The 18,000-nt window shown below is 41.6% G+C and overlaps 2 protein-coding genes across 10 annotated transcripts; one reads left to right on the forward strand and one right to left on the reverse strand.

Moving 5' to 3' along the window:
- The first annotated feature begins 1,801 nt into the window (after positions 1-1,801).
- slc2a5 (solute carrier family 2 member 5) lies at positions 1,802-12,527 on the forward strand. Of its 9 annotated transcripts, none has more exons than XM_004070390.5 (14): positions 1,952-2,078; positions 3,310-3,381; positions 5,531-5,592; positions 5,679-5,777; positions 6,404-6,564; positions 6,647-6,771; positions 6,847-6,999; positions 7,444-7,569; positions 7,643-7,830; positions 10,335-10,445; positions 10,529-10,630; positions 11,149-11,224; positions 11,412-11,539; positions 12,036-12,527. In XM_004070390.5, the coding sequence occupies exons 3-14, from the start codon at positions 5,554-5,556 to the stop codon at positions 12,258-12,260; spliced, it is 1,533 nt and encodes a 510-aa protein (XP_004070438.1). In that variant the 5' UTR covers positions 1,952-2,078; positions 3,310-3,381; positions 5,531-5,553; the 3' UTR covers positions 12,261-12,527. The 9 variants fall into 9 exon arrangements, with proteins under 9 accessions (XP_020560239.1, XP_004070438.1, XP_011475295.1 ...); XM_011476993.4 differs by having other exon boundaries at positions 1,981-2,078; positions 3,295-3,381; XM_078949898.1 differs by lacking the exons at positions 1,952-2,078; positions 3,310-3,381 and adding exons at positions 2,519-2,550; positions 2,714-2,737.
- Positions 12,452-17,281, reverse strand: ca6 (carbonic anhydrase VI). Its single transcript, XM_004070391.4, has 10 exons — positions 17,121-17,281; positions 16,462-16,641; positions 16,071-16,219; positions 15,685-15,780; positions 14,358-14,424; positions 14,126-14,283; positions 13,916-14,042; positions 13,474-13,557; positions 13,356-13,388; positions 12,452-13,282 (listed from the first exon to the last, which is right to left on the reverse strand). Exons 1-10 carry the CDS (start codon positions 17,200-17,202, stop codon positions 12,648-12,650), a joined length of 1,611 nt encoding a protein of 536 aa, XP_004070439.1. The 5' UTR covers positions 17,203-17,281; the 3' UTR covers positions 12,452-12,647.
- Between the last annotated feature and the right edge of the window lie 719 nt (positions 17,282-18,000).

The following is an 18,000-nucleotide window of genomic DNA, read 5'->3' on the forward strand; positions in this document are numbered from 1 at the left end:
TGAACACGGTTAAGGGAAATTGCAATATTTTAAAGATAAATATTAGTAAAAAGCTCAACCTGTTGATTACAAATTCCCAGTTTCAACATCTCATGTAAATATTTCTTTTTATTTTCAAGTATTTCAGTTGCTGTAGCAGCATTGATGATTAATGGGTTCGCTCGCAAACACAGTCCCTTCATGATCAATAATACTTAATAGGGTTTAGCATTTGGAGAATCATTACTTATTGGCTCCCTTTTGACCTCAAGTTAAGAACTCTTATCTTCGAAAGGTGTCCTTCCATCTAAACTTTTAACAATTTTTATCTCAGCAGCCTTTCCAGAGCTAATGTGTCAAGAATACCTGTTATCTTTAGGATTTACTCTGGAAAAATTCAAAGGAAATGCAGATATTCCAAGAATCTTTTGTGAATTTCGTGACAACTTGCGGCATTGGGAGCTTAGTAAATACAGCCCTGATTTACTCCAGCGTGACATTGGGTCACTTTGAGCAAACTGAACTCCCGGTGTCACTGCTGAGGCAAATGAGTGGAATAAAGACGACTGAAATCTATGAATAACTGGAACTTTCAAAGGTTTCGCTCTGCTTTATTTTTTGGGTCCTTTCAGTTCTGACTAACGTCATATTCTGTCAACTTTTTTTTGAATAGTGTACAAATTTAACAGTGTTTAACAATTCGAATTATATCATAATTTGTGATTGCTGATATGATTCGTATTTTGAACGATCCGATTCACTGACCTAATATTGATCCAAGACATCTGTAGCCAAAAATTCTACCACAGATAATACCTGAGTACTGAACAGTTCAGGTGAATTTTCCAGATTTCTTGTATTTCTTACAAGATAGTCTGTGTAAATCAAGTGTGCACAAACAAGAATTAATAGCAAATCCATTCACATTTTAGTTTTCTAAAATTCAGCCTACTGTTGTTTTTTCACATCAAAATAAAACTTTATTTGAACATTCCACCACACTGTACGGTCACATGTCTTTCCACACATTGGACTGGAATGATGCTTGATCATTTTTCTACTGCCATCACGTGTGTAGTCTGCGTGCAGGACTGATATGCTGAGGCACACAGGGTAATCAGGGTTCAATTCCCAAGGGGTGCAATGAGCTTCATCCTGTGTGGGTCATTGGGGCTCCTTGGCATAAGGGGTCCCAGGTCTGACTGAGTCTCCCTGTGCCAGCGCCCAGTCTGGATAAAATACAGGATTGTGTCAAGAAGGGCATCCGGCATAAAAAAAAACAACAAAACTTTAACTCCTGTAGGGATGTGCTGAAAGGTGACCAACATACCGTGTGTCGTCTGCTGTGACGCACTTGGTCGTTCTTTCATTATATCTAAATAAACCCACCGTGGCTTAATGCAGATGGTTTTCCAAAATCAATCATAATGGATTTATTCCATATTCAACATGGTACAGGTCGATTGATTAACAACTTGCCTCAGACACATCCATATGGATTGTAGGAATATTAGGAATATAAATCAATTATTCGATTCAGTCAACATTAATTAATTCATCCATATTAATTATTACTTAGAAGTACATGTGTTTTTCACTTAAGTCTAATCATTTTTATGTTTTCTGTATCATTTTTCCTTAAGAAATGAACACATTTTGAAAATGGAAAATTGTATCCTTCCAGCTGAGTGGTTTTCCTGCGTGAACACTGCGTGGGTTCTGGTAATGCTTTTGCCCTGCAAGCATTTCAGACTATTTATTATTCATTTTTGCAACGTCTGACGGGAAACTCCAGCAGATGTCATGACCCCGCTGCACCTGTACTGGGTCCTGCCCCAGCTCCCAGCCCAGCATCACTGCCGCGCACTGATGATCACACACTCTTTTCAGTGGGATCAGTGGGGCAGGAACGTGACGCGGCGTGGCAGAGGGGAGGGGGGAGTCACACCTCTTGTTGTTCTGGTGTATAAATGTCGCAGGCAGAACTTAATGTTTCTCCATCGGACTCCTTTTGGGGTGACACGACACAAGGCGAGTTGCGCTTCCATGGTGACGGGAGAGGCAGAGATTTAAAGAGCAAGCATCCTTCAGTGGAAAGAGTGAGTCTTCTTTTATTTATTTATTTGTTGTTTTTTTTTTTTTTTTTTAGGAATGTATCCCGACCTGTTCCTCTCCCGTAAAATTGACTTGTTTACACAAATAAATCACAGATCTGAGGGGAACATCGGCAGTTACGTGACCACAGCAATTCAGAGGTGTCCAGAACTCCACAGTCACGTACGCTCACGGGCAGGTCACGTGACGAGAAGACATCACCCCCCATGTCAGCTGTAAATTCACTTTTGTAGCTGAAAGGAGGCTTTTAAAAACCCAACAGTGTTGACTTTTGGTACTTTGGGCTTTAGTGTTTATTTTTAAATATATCTTTATTTTTAAATGTGTAAATGTACATTTTTTGTTTTGGTAAAAACCAATAACGACATTTCGGGTCATTTTTTTCTTGGGTTTTGTTAAACATTTTTGTTTAGATCATTTTTGAACAGATCGTTTTAGAATTTCTTTTTGTAAAAAGTGAGTATTATTCCAATTTTCTAAAGAAAATTCATTGTGTCTCCACACTTTGGAGCTCAGAAAATAGTTTTTTTTAACCTGTTTTTGTAAACCAATAAAGTGTTGTTTTTTTAAAACACATTTTTCTTGGGTTTTATGAAATTTCCACAGCCTTTTTGTTTAGATCACTTTTGGAAGGCTGTAAAAAGTGAGTATTTTTCCAAATTTTTACAGAAATACCATCATGAATATGACAGGGAAAAATGTTTTCCCCTTGAACCCTCAAGGAAGAACATAACAAACAACATTGTTGTTTATCCAAGCTCTGCATGTCCAAAGAATTCTGCTTTCTAATAAACACAACTTTTCTGTGTTTGGCCAAAACATAACTTACCCCACCGCACTCTTCTTTAAAACCCCTCGGCTCTTGTCTAACTGGTTGTGTGAGGCATTGGGGGCGGCAGTTGCAAAAGAGCATCAGCATGTTGTGTGTCACCTGAATAACCTACATCCTCACTATCATTGAGGCAGGAGAAGCAGGGACCATCCTCATGTGCTGCACTTCCTCCTTGAAACCTGATCTCCAATCATGTACTTACTCTCACTCCCTGTTTGTTCCTGTTTGCTTGGCCCAACCACACGCTGAATGCATAGAGGAATGTGTGAACTCCATGAACCAAAGTCATGTCCCGGGACTGTGTGAACCGGGATGTCACAATTCTGTAACGTACTGTTCTTATGGCTGTGGATTGATTGCCATGATAGTTGCTGTTTTTAAAGGTCAGGGGTCTTGGCAGAAGAGAAACTGGGCAGTCTTATGTCTGTTCCCAGGACCCCATCTTTGACAGAGAGGTGAGTTCCCATCCATTTGTCTATTTTTAATTTAAAAATTCATCAAGTTTACATTTAAGTAATGAGAGTCATGCTGGAGTTCATTCTTCCAGGCCTTCCATAACTTCAGAGCATCTGATGCCTTTTCTGAGGGAAAAAGAGGAAGTCAATTTTGCTTATCCAGTTGATATTAAAAACAGCCAGTGGGCAGATTTTGTTTCTTCTTTTTGTCCTTGTGCACAGCAGAACAGATCCTCCTGAATTGTGTTTCCTGCAGGAATTAATCCATCATATTAGCGCTCAGGTTTGGCTGACATTGAAGCAACTTGAGATGATGGAAACGTTGAAAGGAAGAGGTTTCTGCTGTTTCCTCTGCTGGCTCTCTGCCCATTTAATTCATTTACTTTCAGAGTGCCTCTGACATGCTGGGAGACTGAGGGGAGCACTTTTTGCACAAAACACAGTTTTTTAGCTCCTTTTTCCCCTGTCCATCCTGGTTTTATATCTTAAATATTTAAATAAACTCACCACGATGTGTTAGTCATGGAACGTACCCTACAGAGTCAGAAGTTGTGCTGGTTTGTCTTTGCGCTCTGCTGGTTTGTCTTTGCGCTCTGTCCATTGTGCCTTTGTGAGAAAGCAGTTAAAGCTCCAGTGAAATTCCGCTTGGAACTGTGCGCCTGACATCCTGCATGTTTGCTCTCCCTTCCTAATGTGTGAGCTGCATGTCTGCACAGCGTCAGCTCCGCCATCAGTCCAGTGCAGGCACTGCAGCACAGCTGCAGCACATAGACGGGTCGTGGCCCAGCTTAAAATAATTTAAACCTTGTCAAATTAGAAGAAAACACAAAATAAATTACATTTTGAAGAAAAAAAGAAGTTTTTCACAAAAATCTGTTTCTGTTGAAATTAACTGCGGCATAGGTGACAAATATGTCTTTTAAAGCATCTGTTGGTTGCAAGATTTTTTGAAAATCCCTTGAATTGTGATGTTTTTACGTCGGAATATATTTAAACCGATCTATAGTCTGTGTATGTCGGTGTGTGGTCTGTGTGTGGCCTGTGGGGACCGGCTGAGTTGACCCCAGATTAAAAGGACCTTTAGCTCACTTGCAAGTATGAGCACAATGAAGCAGGACTACAAAGGGTAAATGAATGTCTTCCAAGGCTGTTTAAATCTGCACCAACTGCCAAAAAAAGCTGAGTAAGACTCAACCCTCAAAGTTCAACTAAACAGATTTAACTTTTATGACTCAATTAACATTGTTCTGTTTTCTTGATAACAGCAATAACACAGATAAAGTGGAGGCATTTGGATACGTTTGTCCTCTTTCACGTTCTCTTATGTCATCCTTTGAGAACGCCTGGATATCCTTTACGAGACAGACTGGAGAGGCGTTTAAGTATCCGTTTTACGTCTTCGAGCAACGTCAATGCTGCTTGATGTGAAGATAATGATGGCTTTATGTCCGTCTGTGATTAAACCGCAAGTCTCACCTCAGAAATTGTTTTTAGACCCAAGATAAAACAGATAAAGTTACAGGATTTGGCGATTTGGTTTACCGGAATGTTTGTAAAAAGGAGAAAAAAAAAGGAAAACAGGAAAGTTTCTGCGTTAAATGACATGTGGCTTTAAGAGAGTAGTGAGTCAGGAAAACTGTATTGATGAGCAGGCTCAGCTGTGGAGATAAGACCAAACGCAGCACATGACAAACCTGCAGACAAAACAAGCATCCCGCTGATTTTCTCTGCGGAAATGTGTCTCTTTTGTCTTAATGCAGGTAAAGATCTTCCATTTGTACAAAGATCAACGCTGTGTTTTTCATGAGCTGTGATTTCAAATCCACACATTCCCTCTGTGGTAAAATGCAACCCTGCATATGTAATAAAGATGGTTTATCTTATTCATTTCTGCTCTGATGAAAGCGGTAGTTTACATTTATGGAGGCTCAGTGGTTGAAGGCGTGTATTTGTTGTGCGAACAGCTACTCTGACTTTAGCAGGTATCTTTTATCCACTTCATAAAGCAGCTATTTAATCCTGAGAGCACAGTCAGCAGTGATAATCAGACGCCGTAAACAGGTGCCACCCTCTCTGAGCTCACGTCCAAAGGGCAAACTCGTCCAAGGGGTGCAAATATAATCAAACACACTCTTTTGGTTGCTTACAGTGACACGCGGTCCAAACAAGGCCATGGCAGAGAAATGTAAGGATCCTGCAGAAAAGAAAGGGGTGAGTTCCCATCAAGTGGCAGATGTGGGGTTTAGGAGTGACTGTTCTGTTCCAGATCATTTATTTTGTTTGTCCCCCTCAAACAGAGACTGACCACAGTCCTGGCGCTGTCCACGCTGATATCTGCATTTGGATCATCGTTCCAGTATGGGTACAACGTGGCGGTCATCAACTCCCCGGCCCCGGTAAGCTCCTTACTGCAAACCATGCTACGTACACACCGGGCAAGAATGCACTGAACACGTTTTTAGCAAATGGCATTCACACAGCACTGTCACTGCCCGGTACTAGCGCATGTACTCACAGTTGGAAGAGGTTTGGTGTGAAATGTGGAAGCGGTGTAAATCTGGTGATTTTGCTACAGGCTTTTTCTCTCACAGCTTCATTCAGATATATGAAAGACCTGGTGTTATATAATTCCAGCCAGACACAATTTATTAATTTCTCCTTCATGATCAATTTTCAAACGGTTGGCACTTCCATGAACTGAATAGGATACGTCACTGCCAAATCCAAGTCCCTTATTTGTTAAAGTTCAACTGGTTTAACTTTCAACGTGCCTCCATTGACCGGACGTTTTGTACATGGAGCCCAAAAACGGACTTAAAAACTTGGGTAGCGATGGGAGGAACATGAGAGTTTTGAACACGGAAGCCCAAAACCTGCATTTGCGAGTGTTTACATAGACTTTTCATTAAAAGTGGGCGTTTGAACGTGCGTTTCTGAGCCCGGCGTGACCGTAGCTTCAGAATCATTGTGGAGATGATGTCACAGAAACTGGCTTCAAGCAGCTTTTTCCTGCCCCCTTCAGGTCATGCAGCAGTTTTACAACACCACCTACATGGAGCGCTACAAAACTGAGATGGGGCAGAACTTACTAACTCTGCTGTGGTCTCTGTCCGTCTCCATGTACCCTCTTGGAGGCTTTTTCGGTTCTCTGATGGTGGCTCCTCTGGTCAACCACCTAGGAAGGTAAACTTCTTCATATTCTTTAGCCTCATTGGACACCGTAGACGTTTCGTAACTAGGTGGATCTGCTTCAACCCTGCAATAGGAAAGGCACCCTCCTCTTCAATAACATCTTCTCCATCGTACCTGCTGTGATGATGGGAGCCAGTGAAGTCGCAAAGTCCTACGAGATCATTATTGTGGCTCGGTTCATTGTAGGCATCTGTGCAGGTTGGAAAGCGCTTTCACGTGGATGTAACATGATTGTTTTTTTTTGTATGAAAGCTGCCACTCTTCTGCCTGCAGGTCTTTCGTCCAACGTGGTGCCGATGTACCTGGGTGAACTCTCTCCAAAAAATCTGAGGGGAGCTCTTGGCATTGTGCCACAGCTTTTCATCACCGTTGGGATTTTAAGTGCCCAAGTCCTGGGCATCAGAAACATACTGGGCAACAGTGCAGGTGATCCTCATTCTTTAAAATGACTGATGAGTTACATATTTCGATACATTTTGATTATTTCTAATGTATTAGTTGCTTAACATCGCCTAGGATGTATTTATTGTATTGGAGTTTTGAAATTTATGCCTATTTTGATGACACGTTGAACCTGAGGCCAACAAGGTCTTTTGATTTCGATTTGATGTAGGAGCAAATTGCACCGTTTCTTCCTCACCCAACACCTCTTCAGCATCTTTGCACACATCTTGCATGTTTTGTTATCCTCCAACCCTCTACATTACAATCTACATCATGGTGCAAACATTAGAAATGAATGATTAAAAAGAACAAAAGAAGCCGACTGTTTTCTTAGTGATGCGTGCAAAGATGCTGGAGAGGTGATGGGCGGGGAGACAAGGTTCTGGCCATGATAGCCTTTTTTTATTTATTCATCTTCCTGTTCAGGCTGGCCCCTCATGCTGGGCTTAACCGGCATTCCTGCTTTGATTGAGCTGCTGCTGCTGCCCTTCTTCCCAGAAAGCCCAAGGTACATGCTCATCCAGAAGGGAGACGAGAAGAAGGCAAAGAAGGGTACAAACACATAAATCGGCCTCATACATCATCAGGGTTTTGAGTGTTTTTCTGAGGGTTTTGCTGCTCGTAGCTTTGCAGCGGCTGCGCGGCTGGGACGATGTGGATGCTGAGATGACAGAGATGCGTCTGGAGGACCAGTCGGAGCGGGCCGAAGGCCGCTTGACGGTCTTTTCCCTGCTCGCCCAGCGCTCTCTCCGCTGGCAGCTGATCTCAGTCGTATTCATGAACATGGGTCAGCAGCTGTCCGGTGTCAACGCGGTAAGACACACCAGCTCACCTGTCCTCATCACAGGTCGATGAAAGCAAGATTTTCTGTTGGAAATGTCTTCCTCTACTTTGTCTTTGTCTTTTGGCTGCTTCTCACCTCACAAATCACCTGTTTCTCTCTAATCCTTTGGATCCTCCTCCCTTACACCAACCAACCCTCATGTCCTTCGTCCCTACATCCATGAACCCCCTCTTTGGTCTTTCTCTTGTCTGCTTTCCTGGTAGCTCTAACCTCAGCATTCTTTTATCAACATGACCATTGTCCCTCCTCTAAACCTCTCTAAACCATGTCAATCTGCATCCAAAACATCTAACATGATCTGTTCCCCTGATTCTATCCATCCTTGTCACTTCCAAAGACCAACACCATGGCTGCTCTCACCATAGTCTTCTACACCTTTCTTTTCATTCTTGCTGACACTCTTTTGTCACACATAACACCTGAAACTTTTTCCACCCGTTCCAACCTGCTTGCACACACCTCGTCTTGTCTTTCCCAAACTCTACGTTGTTTTGGACTGTTGACCCTAAGGGCTTAAAAAATTCTCCACCTTCTTCACCTCTGCTCCCTGTAATCTCAGTGTTCCACTTGAATCCCTCTCATTTACACACAGACGTTCTACAGCACATCTCATTACCGTCTAACAGCTCTCATGCATGTCCTGAACAACTCCAACATACATGTACTTCATGCAAACCAGAGCTCCCCGTCAGTATTCTGTCTTAAGCTTTCTCAAGATCTACAAAGATACAATGCTCCTTCTGGTCTTCTCTCTACTTCTCTAGAAGCTTCTGCAGAGTAAAGATTGCATCTTTGTACTCTTTTTTTTGGCATTAAACCATTCTGTGCATGGAAATCCTCACTTCTGACTTCTTTCATTGACTCCTCCACACATTTCAAAAACTTTGCACGTCTCCCTTTTTCTGAAACGCCCATATATTGCTTTCCTTAAGCCTTACAGAGTAAACTATATCCATATATATGATAAAATATTATCTGTGGAATACTAGAGAACCATTTTTAAATGAAATATTAGTTGATTTCACAGTTCATTTTCCATCCCAGAGGTAGGATGACTCGATCTCTGAGGCACCGGCTTTTGCTCCATGTGGGTGCCGCCCATTTCATGACGTCAATGTAGAGTCGGCCTCAGCTGCGTGTCTGCATCTCGCCCACGAAAACAAACTGCATCCAAACATTTGCAAAGATGGATGTTCATATTGTGCATATACTGTCAAATGAAAGCCTTTTTGCCAAACACTGTTAGCTCCGCGGAGAAAGTGGGTGTTTGTTTAATCCTGGGGGCGGTGCTGGCTGGTCAGACTCTTCCTGGAAGGGGCTGTTCTCACAGGTTTACATTACAGTACAATATGAGAACCCGCTCATTTTTTTGTGGATTGGGGCTGGTGCTCAGAGAGTAGGTTTTTAGAGAAATGCCTAAATGGACCAAAATACTGCTTTGGGGTTTTTTTCTGTGAAGAATGAACAATGGTAATACACTTAAAAGCTTAGAAAATAGATATGCATGATCTAGTCCCAGTAAAAATGGGCACCAGAGCAATTTTTCTCCATTCCTTCATTCTCCTTCATCCTTTTAAATGCAAATGCAAATAAAGTTTTTTCACCCATTAATCAATATAAAATGTTATTCTCAATGGTAACCTTTCAATATGCATTTTCATATTGCAAGCCTGAATTGCATATTAAAATGTCAATTGCTTTGATTTATGGGTGCAAAAAATCTTCCATGCAAGAGAACCAGAAAAACAATGATGGAAGTTTATTAAATAAACTAAAATGGCTGATAAAGGACAGCATAAAAGTGGACCTAAAAACGACAAACTGAAAAATGACTACAGGCGTCCCCAAATACATGAAGGTCAAGGATCAACTTCAGTCATAAATTGTAAATAAAATAAATAATAAATAAATTGTAACTCTAAGTGAACTCAAAACTCAAAATAAATTTTTTTGGGTAATTGATCAATTACTAATTTACTAGTAAAGTATATATGTCACACAACTTATCGGTTAAATGAAAAGTGGTCTTGTTAATTAACTAAGCATTTGCTATTACTGATTTACCTCTATGGAATTTGGGTCAAGCTAGTCGACCAACGAGGTAAAAAAATGCCTTAAGTAATGTTATCAGTAAACTAGTTAACAGTTTTGCTGATTTACACATTTGTTTGGGCTCATCATGGGGCCTCGTGGGTTAGGGGAAAGTGGTTAGCACCCTTGCCTCACAATGAAAAGACCATGATTTGAATCCCGGAACCTTTCTTTGGATTTAGCAGGTTATGAAAATGGATGGATCATCAGCATAGAAGAGTCTATTAATATCAAGCTCATCTATTTTTTTTATAGTGTCCACCTAACTCTCATCATTTTCCTCTTTTTATATGATCTCACAAGAAAAGCTTCTATTTTCCTCCAAAGATGTTTGCTTCATTTTGTTGACGTATTTCTTTGTTTTTGTCCATTTCTCCTTCAGATCTACTACTACGCAGACAGCATTTACTCCTCTGCAGGAGTTAATGAGAACGATGTTCAGTTTGTCACAGTGGGAACAGGAGCAGTAAATGTGGTCATGACTGTAGCAGCTGTAAGTATTTCAAACAGATGATAAAACCTCATTGATGCAGAGCTGGTCTCTGAAAGACTGAGCTCTTTTTTTCCTTTGCCCAGGTCTTCATCGTGGAGAAGTCAGGCCGACGGCTGCTCCTCCTTGTAGGTTTTGGGATCTGCTGTGCAGCGTGTGTGCTTCTTACCATCGCCCTCAGCCTCCAGGTACCCACAGTGAAAGCTGCTTTACCCTCAGCATTTTTCATTGCTGCCCTCTAGTGGTCCATTGTTGAAAAAGTTGAACTTCACAGTCTGCTGCAGCGACAAACATCACAGCGAAATTCTGAATGAAAACAAACTCGGCCATATTTTTCCTGCAGGAGTTTTCTAGGTTTTAATTCACTTCCACACAAAATTGAGTCACAGCAATCACATTTTTCTAGAAAAATGTATTATAATATTGGATTTTTTTCTATTGTAACACGACAGATTAGTCAATATATCGACAAATAAGATGTACCTATATTTATGCTGCTGTTCTTCCTTTGAGGCTTTTTGTCAATGCCATAGTCCAACTGCATCCTGTCTACATAATGCACAGATTAGAGCAAAAAGTCAGCAAGGGATACACACCTTCACTGTTAAAAAAGCACTTTCACAATCACAATCTCGATAGAAAAACATAGCTCAAAAAGGCCCCGAGCTATTAAGGATTAATATCATGTTGTTTACTGTGTCCACAGGAAAGCGTGTCATGGATGCCATACGTCAGCATCATGTGTGTCATCATCTACGTCATTGGCCACGCCATCGGACCCAGTGAGTCTGACCCACCTGTGGTTGTTTACACTCTGTGATTACGGCACGGCGGTCTATTAGCTCAAGTTGTTTGGACGGGAGCAGACATGCAATCATGTCTTTTTTTTTTTTTCTTTTCAAATCAGCACTCACATGTTTGAGACACAAGTATGCTCTTCAGTAATTGACCACGTCTGTCCGCTTGCAGGTCCAATCCCCAACGTGGTGACCACCGAGATGTTCAGGCAGTCCGCCAGGTCTGCAGCATTCATGGTGTCCGGCTCTGTCCACTGGCTGTCCAACTTCACCGTCGGCCTCGTCTTTCCCTTCATGGAGGTTAGGCACGCAACTCCCACAGAGGAGCAACAGTGATACAATTTGCATAGAAAAGTCCAGAACCACTTCTTCCGGCATGAGTGCAAACACATTTTGAAATAACCTTTTAAAGCAATTGTTCTGCTTTGTTAAGAGAGCAGAACTTCAGCTTAAACCTCAGAGTTCCTGCGTGTTTTTGATGGCTGTCACACCAACCACACACCAAGTATTTCAAACATTTAGCACGATGTGCAGAGTTTGAAGCTACAGTTACAGTGTAAGGCTACTGGGGTTGACTGTCGAAAACAAACTGATGAATAAAGATTGTTTTTTGAAGGATGAACAGTAAACAGGAGACGAGTTGGTTTTGGTTACAGAGGCTAAAAAAAAAGCAAGCCTTGCCATAAAAAGGTTACCTTGTCGGCTGTGTATATCCAGCTGTTTTGGCCTAAAATATTTACAACCTTTCATCCTGAGGATACACAGATCACACTTCCTTTCCTCCTTTCCCCTCCAGAGAGGCCTGGGACCTTACAGCTTCATCGTTTTTGCTGTCATCTGTCTGCTTACCCTGGTTTACGTCTGGGTGGTGGTGCCAGAGACCAAGAAAAAAACCTTCCTGGAGGTTTCCCAGATGTTCGGAAAGAGGAACAAAGTAGAGATCAAGCTGGGTGACAGCGATCTGCCCCTGAAAGACAGCAAAGAAATACCCGAGGATCCGGAAAAGGTCACAGCCTTCTGAAAGGAGAGGAAGTCTTTGATGTGGGGGGGTAAAGGGTCCAGTTATTTTCTATTCCATGTCTTATGAGAAGTTGGAACAGAGTCTTTATATACGCATTAGTGTCTTTGAACCTTGTTGTGCATGTAAATTAAAATTTGCAGAGTAGTAGAAATGAATGAACGTGTATGTGAGTAATGAAACATAACAAAGAGTCTCTTTTAAGCCTTTATTGTTGGTGCATATATGTGAATACATGGATGAAGCTGTGAAATACATTTCAATATAAAACCTGGCGTCTGAGAAGCATTTTATCCTACATTACCAGCATCTACAGCACCTTAATGCCCCACTATCAGCAGTACAAATCCCATGCAGCGGTTTAAGCTCATCAAAAGACAGGCAGGCCTTTCAGATGCATCTGTACTGGCTATCCAGCTGCACCCCGCCATATATGCTAAGTTTAGTGCTTCCCCAGCTGAACACATTTCCCACAGTGCTGGTGTTTCTCCCGCATGACATCTGGGTACGGATTTCTGCCGTGCTCAGCACATAGTTCCACACGTTGACGTCAGTCATCTTGCCCACAAAAGCGTCTGCGTCGGACAATCCCAGCACTCCATCCTGGTCTTTACCCAGAATGAACTCACCGCCGGGGTGGATGGTGTAACCGCTCCTTAGGTGGCGCTGCTCACCTAACATGCCGTTGACCCAGATATCTGCTCCACCGGTGTGGGATGACCAGGTGATGCAGTAGTTCGTCCAGTCCTGTGACCTAAAAGTGTGCGGCATGTTGACAAATTCGTTGCCGATCCAAAGACCTATCTCTCCCGATTCTGCATCTTTACTGATGGAGACTGTCAACTCGTTGTCATTGCCGTCACTGGAATAGGAGATGACAGTGTGAACCCCCGGGCCCTGAGGTAAAACATGCATGCAGACGGTGAAGGAGTCCAGATCCATGGGGTGGTTGAGGCGCGCTAAAGCATAACTGCCATAATTCCTCTCCGGGAAACCCAACACCAGAGGAAACAGATCACTGTGGTCTGCAGGGGACAAGAAACAGGATTAGACTCCAGAGCAGGATGAGCCTTTTCATCTTCTCCCTAAAGGACTCACCGTATCTGGGAGGATTTGGGCTACGATTTCCTCCTTAAGTGGGAGACAAAGAACAAGAAAACCTAAGAAAAAAAGGTTTATTTCCATTCTGCCTTTTACATCTTCAGCAGTTCCTCACCAGAGTACAGGTTCTTTCCCAGAGATGTTATCAAACCCTCAATCTTCTCAAGCCTGGACTCTATCACATCTTGTAGACAAAATGCTGCAGAGGCAAAAAGTGTCAAACAAATTAGGATCAGGCCTGTAAAACTTGTCATGATCTTTTTGACAAAATGGTAAATGGCAAATACTTTTATAGCGCTTTCGCTAGACCCAAGGCGCTTTCAGTCACAGTCTCATTCACACATTCACACACTGATGGCGGTTCTGCTGCCAAACACTGGCGCCAACCTTCCACCAGAGGCAAGGTGGGGTTCAGTGTCTTGCCCAAGGACACTTCAACACATGATCAGGCAAGGCGGGAACCCAACTGATCAAGGGTCGACCGCCCTTCCACTGCACCACGGCCGTCCCGACAAACCACTTATTTTGCAATCACATCGCCACGGCGAGACACGCACATCCTTTCCTGACACGTGGGAGAAAAGATGACTCCACCACTCTGTCGTTAAGAGGCTGGGCGATGCGGTAGTCATTCCACAGCGTTTTGTTGTCTATGTCCATCAAAGTGCTCTCCAGCCTCCTGATCTGGTGCAGCAGGAAAACAGAAAAACGTAAAAAACATGTATGCTTCCATCAGTTTTCCACTTCTGAAGAAAAGCCTTGTCTACCTGGTTCTGGGAAAGAGTGATGGGGGTGTCAAACACAGTCCAGATGATGCTCTCAAAGCAGGGGGGCGTGGTGAGGGACCCCTCGTATCTGAAGAAATGGTTGAGGTTCTCCGGAAGCATGGAGCGCACGTCGATGCTCGTAATATTCATGGACTGACCTGTCGGGGGGGGGGGGGGGAACACTAACTTTTCAAAGTCATCTGAGGAAAAAATGGGTGCACATGAAACTCACCTGCATACTTGATTTTCTCCAGGTTTGCAATGAAATCACTGTAGTACGTGTTCTCAAAATGTCCATCCTAGAAACAAAGAAAACTCAATGAAACATGGAAATGAGAATTTTAAACCTCCTGAATGCGACAGAAAGAAAAATGTGTCCAGTTGAAATTGTTTTAGATCCATCAAAAACTACAATTCTCAGAGCCCTAAGCCCCAAGTATCCTCTATAGATACCAAAAGAAGTTTATGTAGTAGTTTTCAGGGGTTGGGAGATATTCAGATTTAGAAATGTTCTCTACAGAAGACATCTTTGCATTGGTGGTAGCCAGGAGCTATTCTAAGCATTTCAGAGTGCCGAATTATACTTTGTTAAGGGCCTTAAAGTGTTTGTTTTACTGCCACGGGAGCTGTTCTTATTATTTTTTGCTGGATGAACAACCTGACGTATTTATATATTTTTGTAGAAAACAATGAAAATGACTTTATTAGGAGCCAAAAAGCTATAAAAACAGAATTTAAACGCTTCACAAAGACAGAGAAAGGAAAGAAAAGTAACTGCCGCAGAATGGTCAGTAAAATTTCAACATTTTCCATCAACATTTAAAAAAAATTCTCAAGAAAGATCGAAATAGAATCAAAATTATTGAAGACTGTGAAAAAATATTATAATAATCTGATAATACACAAAAAAATACATAAACAAGAAAGGTCTAAAAACCAAATCAATCATGCATTACTGCGATAATGTATTCTGAATCTATGCATAATTTTAAAATGAAAACATTGATTACTTCAAACCTAACAAATAAAAACATGATGCAGAAATGAATCATCCCAAAAGGTTTTTCAAGTCCATAACTGAGTATCTTTGTGCTTTTTTAGTTAAAAGTCTATTATTAAATCAAATTACTAGCTCAGCTGAGTTATTTTTGCTCCAAAGAAGACATTTGTCTACATAGATAAACAACTTTTTCTATAAACCTTTACTTGAGTAAATTTAAAATATTTGAGGAAACTGAGTCTGTCTAAACCATACAGGCTGTGTGATTATTGTCACTGTTGTCTTTACTGCAGCGTAGGCCTCTGAAAGTACAGGAAGTGCGTTCTTATTCACTAAACTGATCTGCAGCTGAAAATTCAATAGGGTCTTTAATCACAAGGTTGACCAAATTTTTAAACTTCAAAGGATGTTGAATCATGAATTAATCTTTATTTCCCTCAGAAGCTTTTCTTTTTGTAAACTTCCTGACTCTTTTTCTCTGAAGTGGTGTCCAGATGCTGCATTGGTGCTGCGGTGACCTGGTGCTGAGACAGAGGCAGAGGTTTTTGTGCTTACGTACATCGTAGACAAAGGCAAGAACCGCCAATCCATCCTTCTTATCTTTGGCTTCAGAAAAGCTTCTGTACTTTTCAGAATTGTAATGAACAATGTGAAGCTGGAAGGAAAGAAAATAAACCAGAAGCAGTTTTTTTAAAATGACAATTTGCACTTTTTACTGAACTTGTATAAGCAAAAGACTGAGAATTGAAATAAGGCAAAAAAGCAATGAAAGCAGGTCCTTTTTTTTTTGGATTTTGCATACAGAAGTCTGTAGTTTTGTTATTTAAATGCTGTATTTAAAAAAATACTCTTGAGCGTGTTTTTCTTCATTGTAACTGTCAGAATGTTTACTGATTTTCAGTTTCTTTCATGGAGAGCCTGATGAAGAGAGTGTTTTCTGGAAACCTCTGCCATGTAGCGGACTCCATCTATGGTGTGCTCCGCTCCACTGGCCTCCTGGTGTGAGCCTCCCCAGTGCAGGTGCATCTGGACAGCTGTGTATATCCCCGGGAGGCCTTGGCTGATCGTCATGGTGGGGGGTAGGTTGATTTGAACTAAAGCAACACAAGGATTTGATCACTGACCATGAATTCTTTACTTGTGATGCTGTTATCTTCCACATGATTGGGTTTGGAATTGGCCTAAATTTAACACAATTCAAACCATGTTAGAGTTGTTTCTTTTATCAGCTGTTTTGTTACAAATCAGGGATTTTAGTTGCTTGGTGAAATATTTTATTCTAGGAGTAAACTATGCAAGACATGTGACAGTTTTTCATCTTCTGTCACGTTCTTACCCGTGTGGCCGTTGTTGGTCATGAGAAATTTCCCCTGCTGAGCATCGTAATTGCTGAGCTCCAGTTGTAACATGTTTGGGTTGTGCTTGACATTGCGCCGCTGGATGTCAATTGGAGACTGCTTCTTCCCCGCGCACGCAGGATACTCGGTTGCCCAGTGCTGCTGATCCAACGCTCCCTCTGTACAAAATAAGAAAAACTTTGTTTATTTTAGGTGACACTTTGTGAAAGGTTTGCTTATATATGCCTTTATTTGATGATGATTAAAATGATCGTGGGTTCTTTTGTTGTTCAGACCCTTACAAGACTTGTCAAACTGGATATTCCCCCGGTTCCCAGTAACTTTCACCTCTTCAGTAAAATGCGACACAGCAATGAACTTGCAAGACTTTGTTTCCCTCCTTACGCAATAAAAATGCCTGAAATTAATCGAAAATCAAGGGAGCGCATTGCATTGTCACTTTGATTAATGTCAAATTGTTGCAGCAGGGCAACTTCATGTTTACAGTTTATTTTTTTAAAATGCAGTGTTTTGCCGCACTTGGATTAATCGCACACTTTTACGCACCAAATCCATCCTTCACCCCCTATATATTTATCAACAAATCTTTTTACTGTAAAAAAAAAAACCATGTGTTGTGAATATTCAGAAAGCCCACCTGTATATGTCCAGTGTATTCTGTTATCAGCAGCGACAAAGCGGAGCAAAAGCGCTGAGAGAATAGCGGAAAGAACCTCCATCGCTGCGCCTCGTCTCTGTGGGGCACCGCACTGACAGCTCCCAGTGGTTTTCACTCAATATTTGACCCACGACTGAAGGGGGAGGCGTTGAAACCTCTGCTGAGAACGCCCAGGACGCCTCCCAATTGCTCCAAAGTGGATGGAATGACAATATCTCTCTTATCAGAGCTGGTTCTTAAAATAAGCTGGCATTTATTTGCATGGGGGAAAGGGGGATGGGGGGGGGGTGAAGTGTTTGATCCACTTCTGGTCATTTCTATCTATGTTTGATTAAGAACCAATATAATGGATTTTGCACGTTTTCAAAACTCTCTTTCAAAATGACTTATTATGGGAAATTTCATCCTTTTCATCAAGGGTTTGATAACATACTTTTCTGTGAAGAATCATCTTAGTTATAGACTTGAAACTTCTAGAAGCTAAATGAAACTCCAGAAACCCACTCATCTGCTTTTTGTGATATTCTATTTCAACAAACACATTTTCCAAGTATCACGATGTGGCTCCAACTTATCTGTTGGTTCAAACTCGTCAAAACATGTCCTGCACTACAAATGCCAACGGTGTCAAACTAGTGTGTGAGTGGGAGAGTGAAACTTGCCTCAGAAACCGTTCAACAGAAACAAATCCTATAAAAGCAGACTTTTGCTTTTCTTCAGAAGGTCACTCATGAGAATAAACATATGAAACTTGAGCAGAAACGCTCAACTTCTTGAGTAAAAGGTTTTAATCACGCAAACCTCACTGATAAGACGGTCAAAAAGGACAGGCTTTCATCAGACATTAGACCTTTGACTT

The sequence above is a fragment of the Oryzias latipes genome, chromosome 7 (genome assembly GCF_053564925.1).
Source record: "Oryzias latipes strain Hd-rR chromosome 7, Olatipes_Hd-rR_3.1".
In the NCBI taxonomy this organism is placed as follows: Eukaryota; Metazoa; Chordata; class Actinopteri; order Beloniformes; family Adrianichthyidae; genus Oryzias; species Oryzias latipes.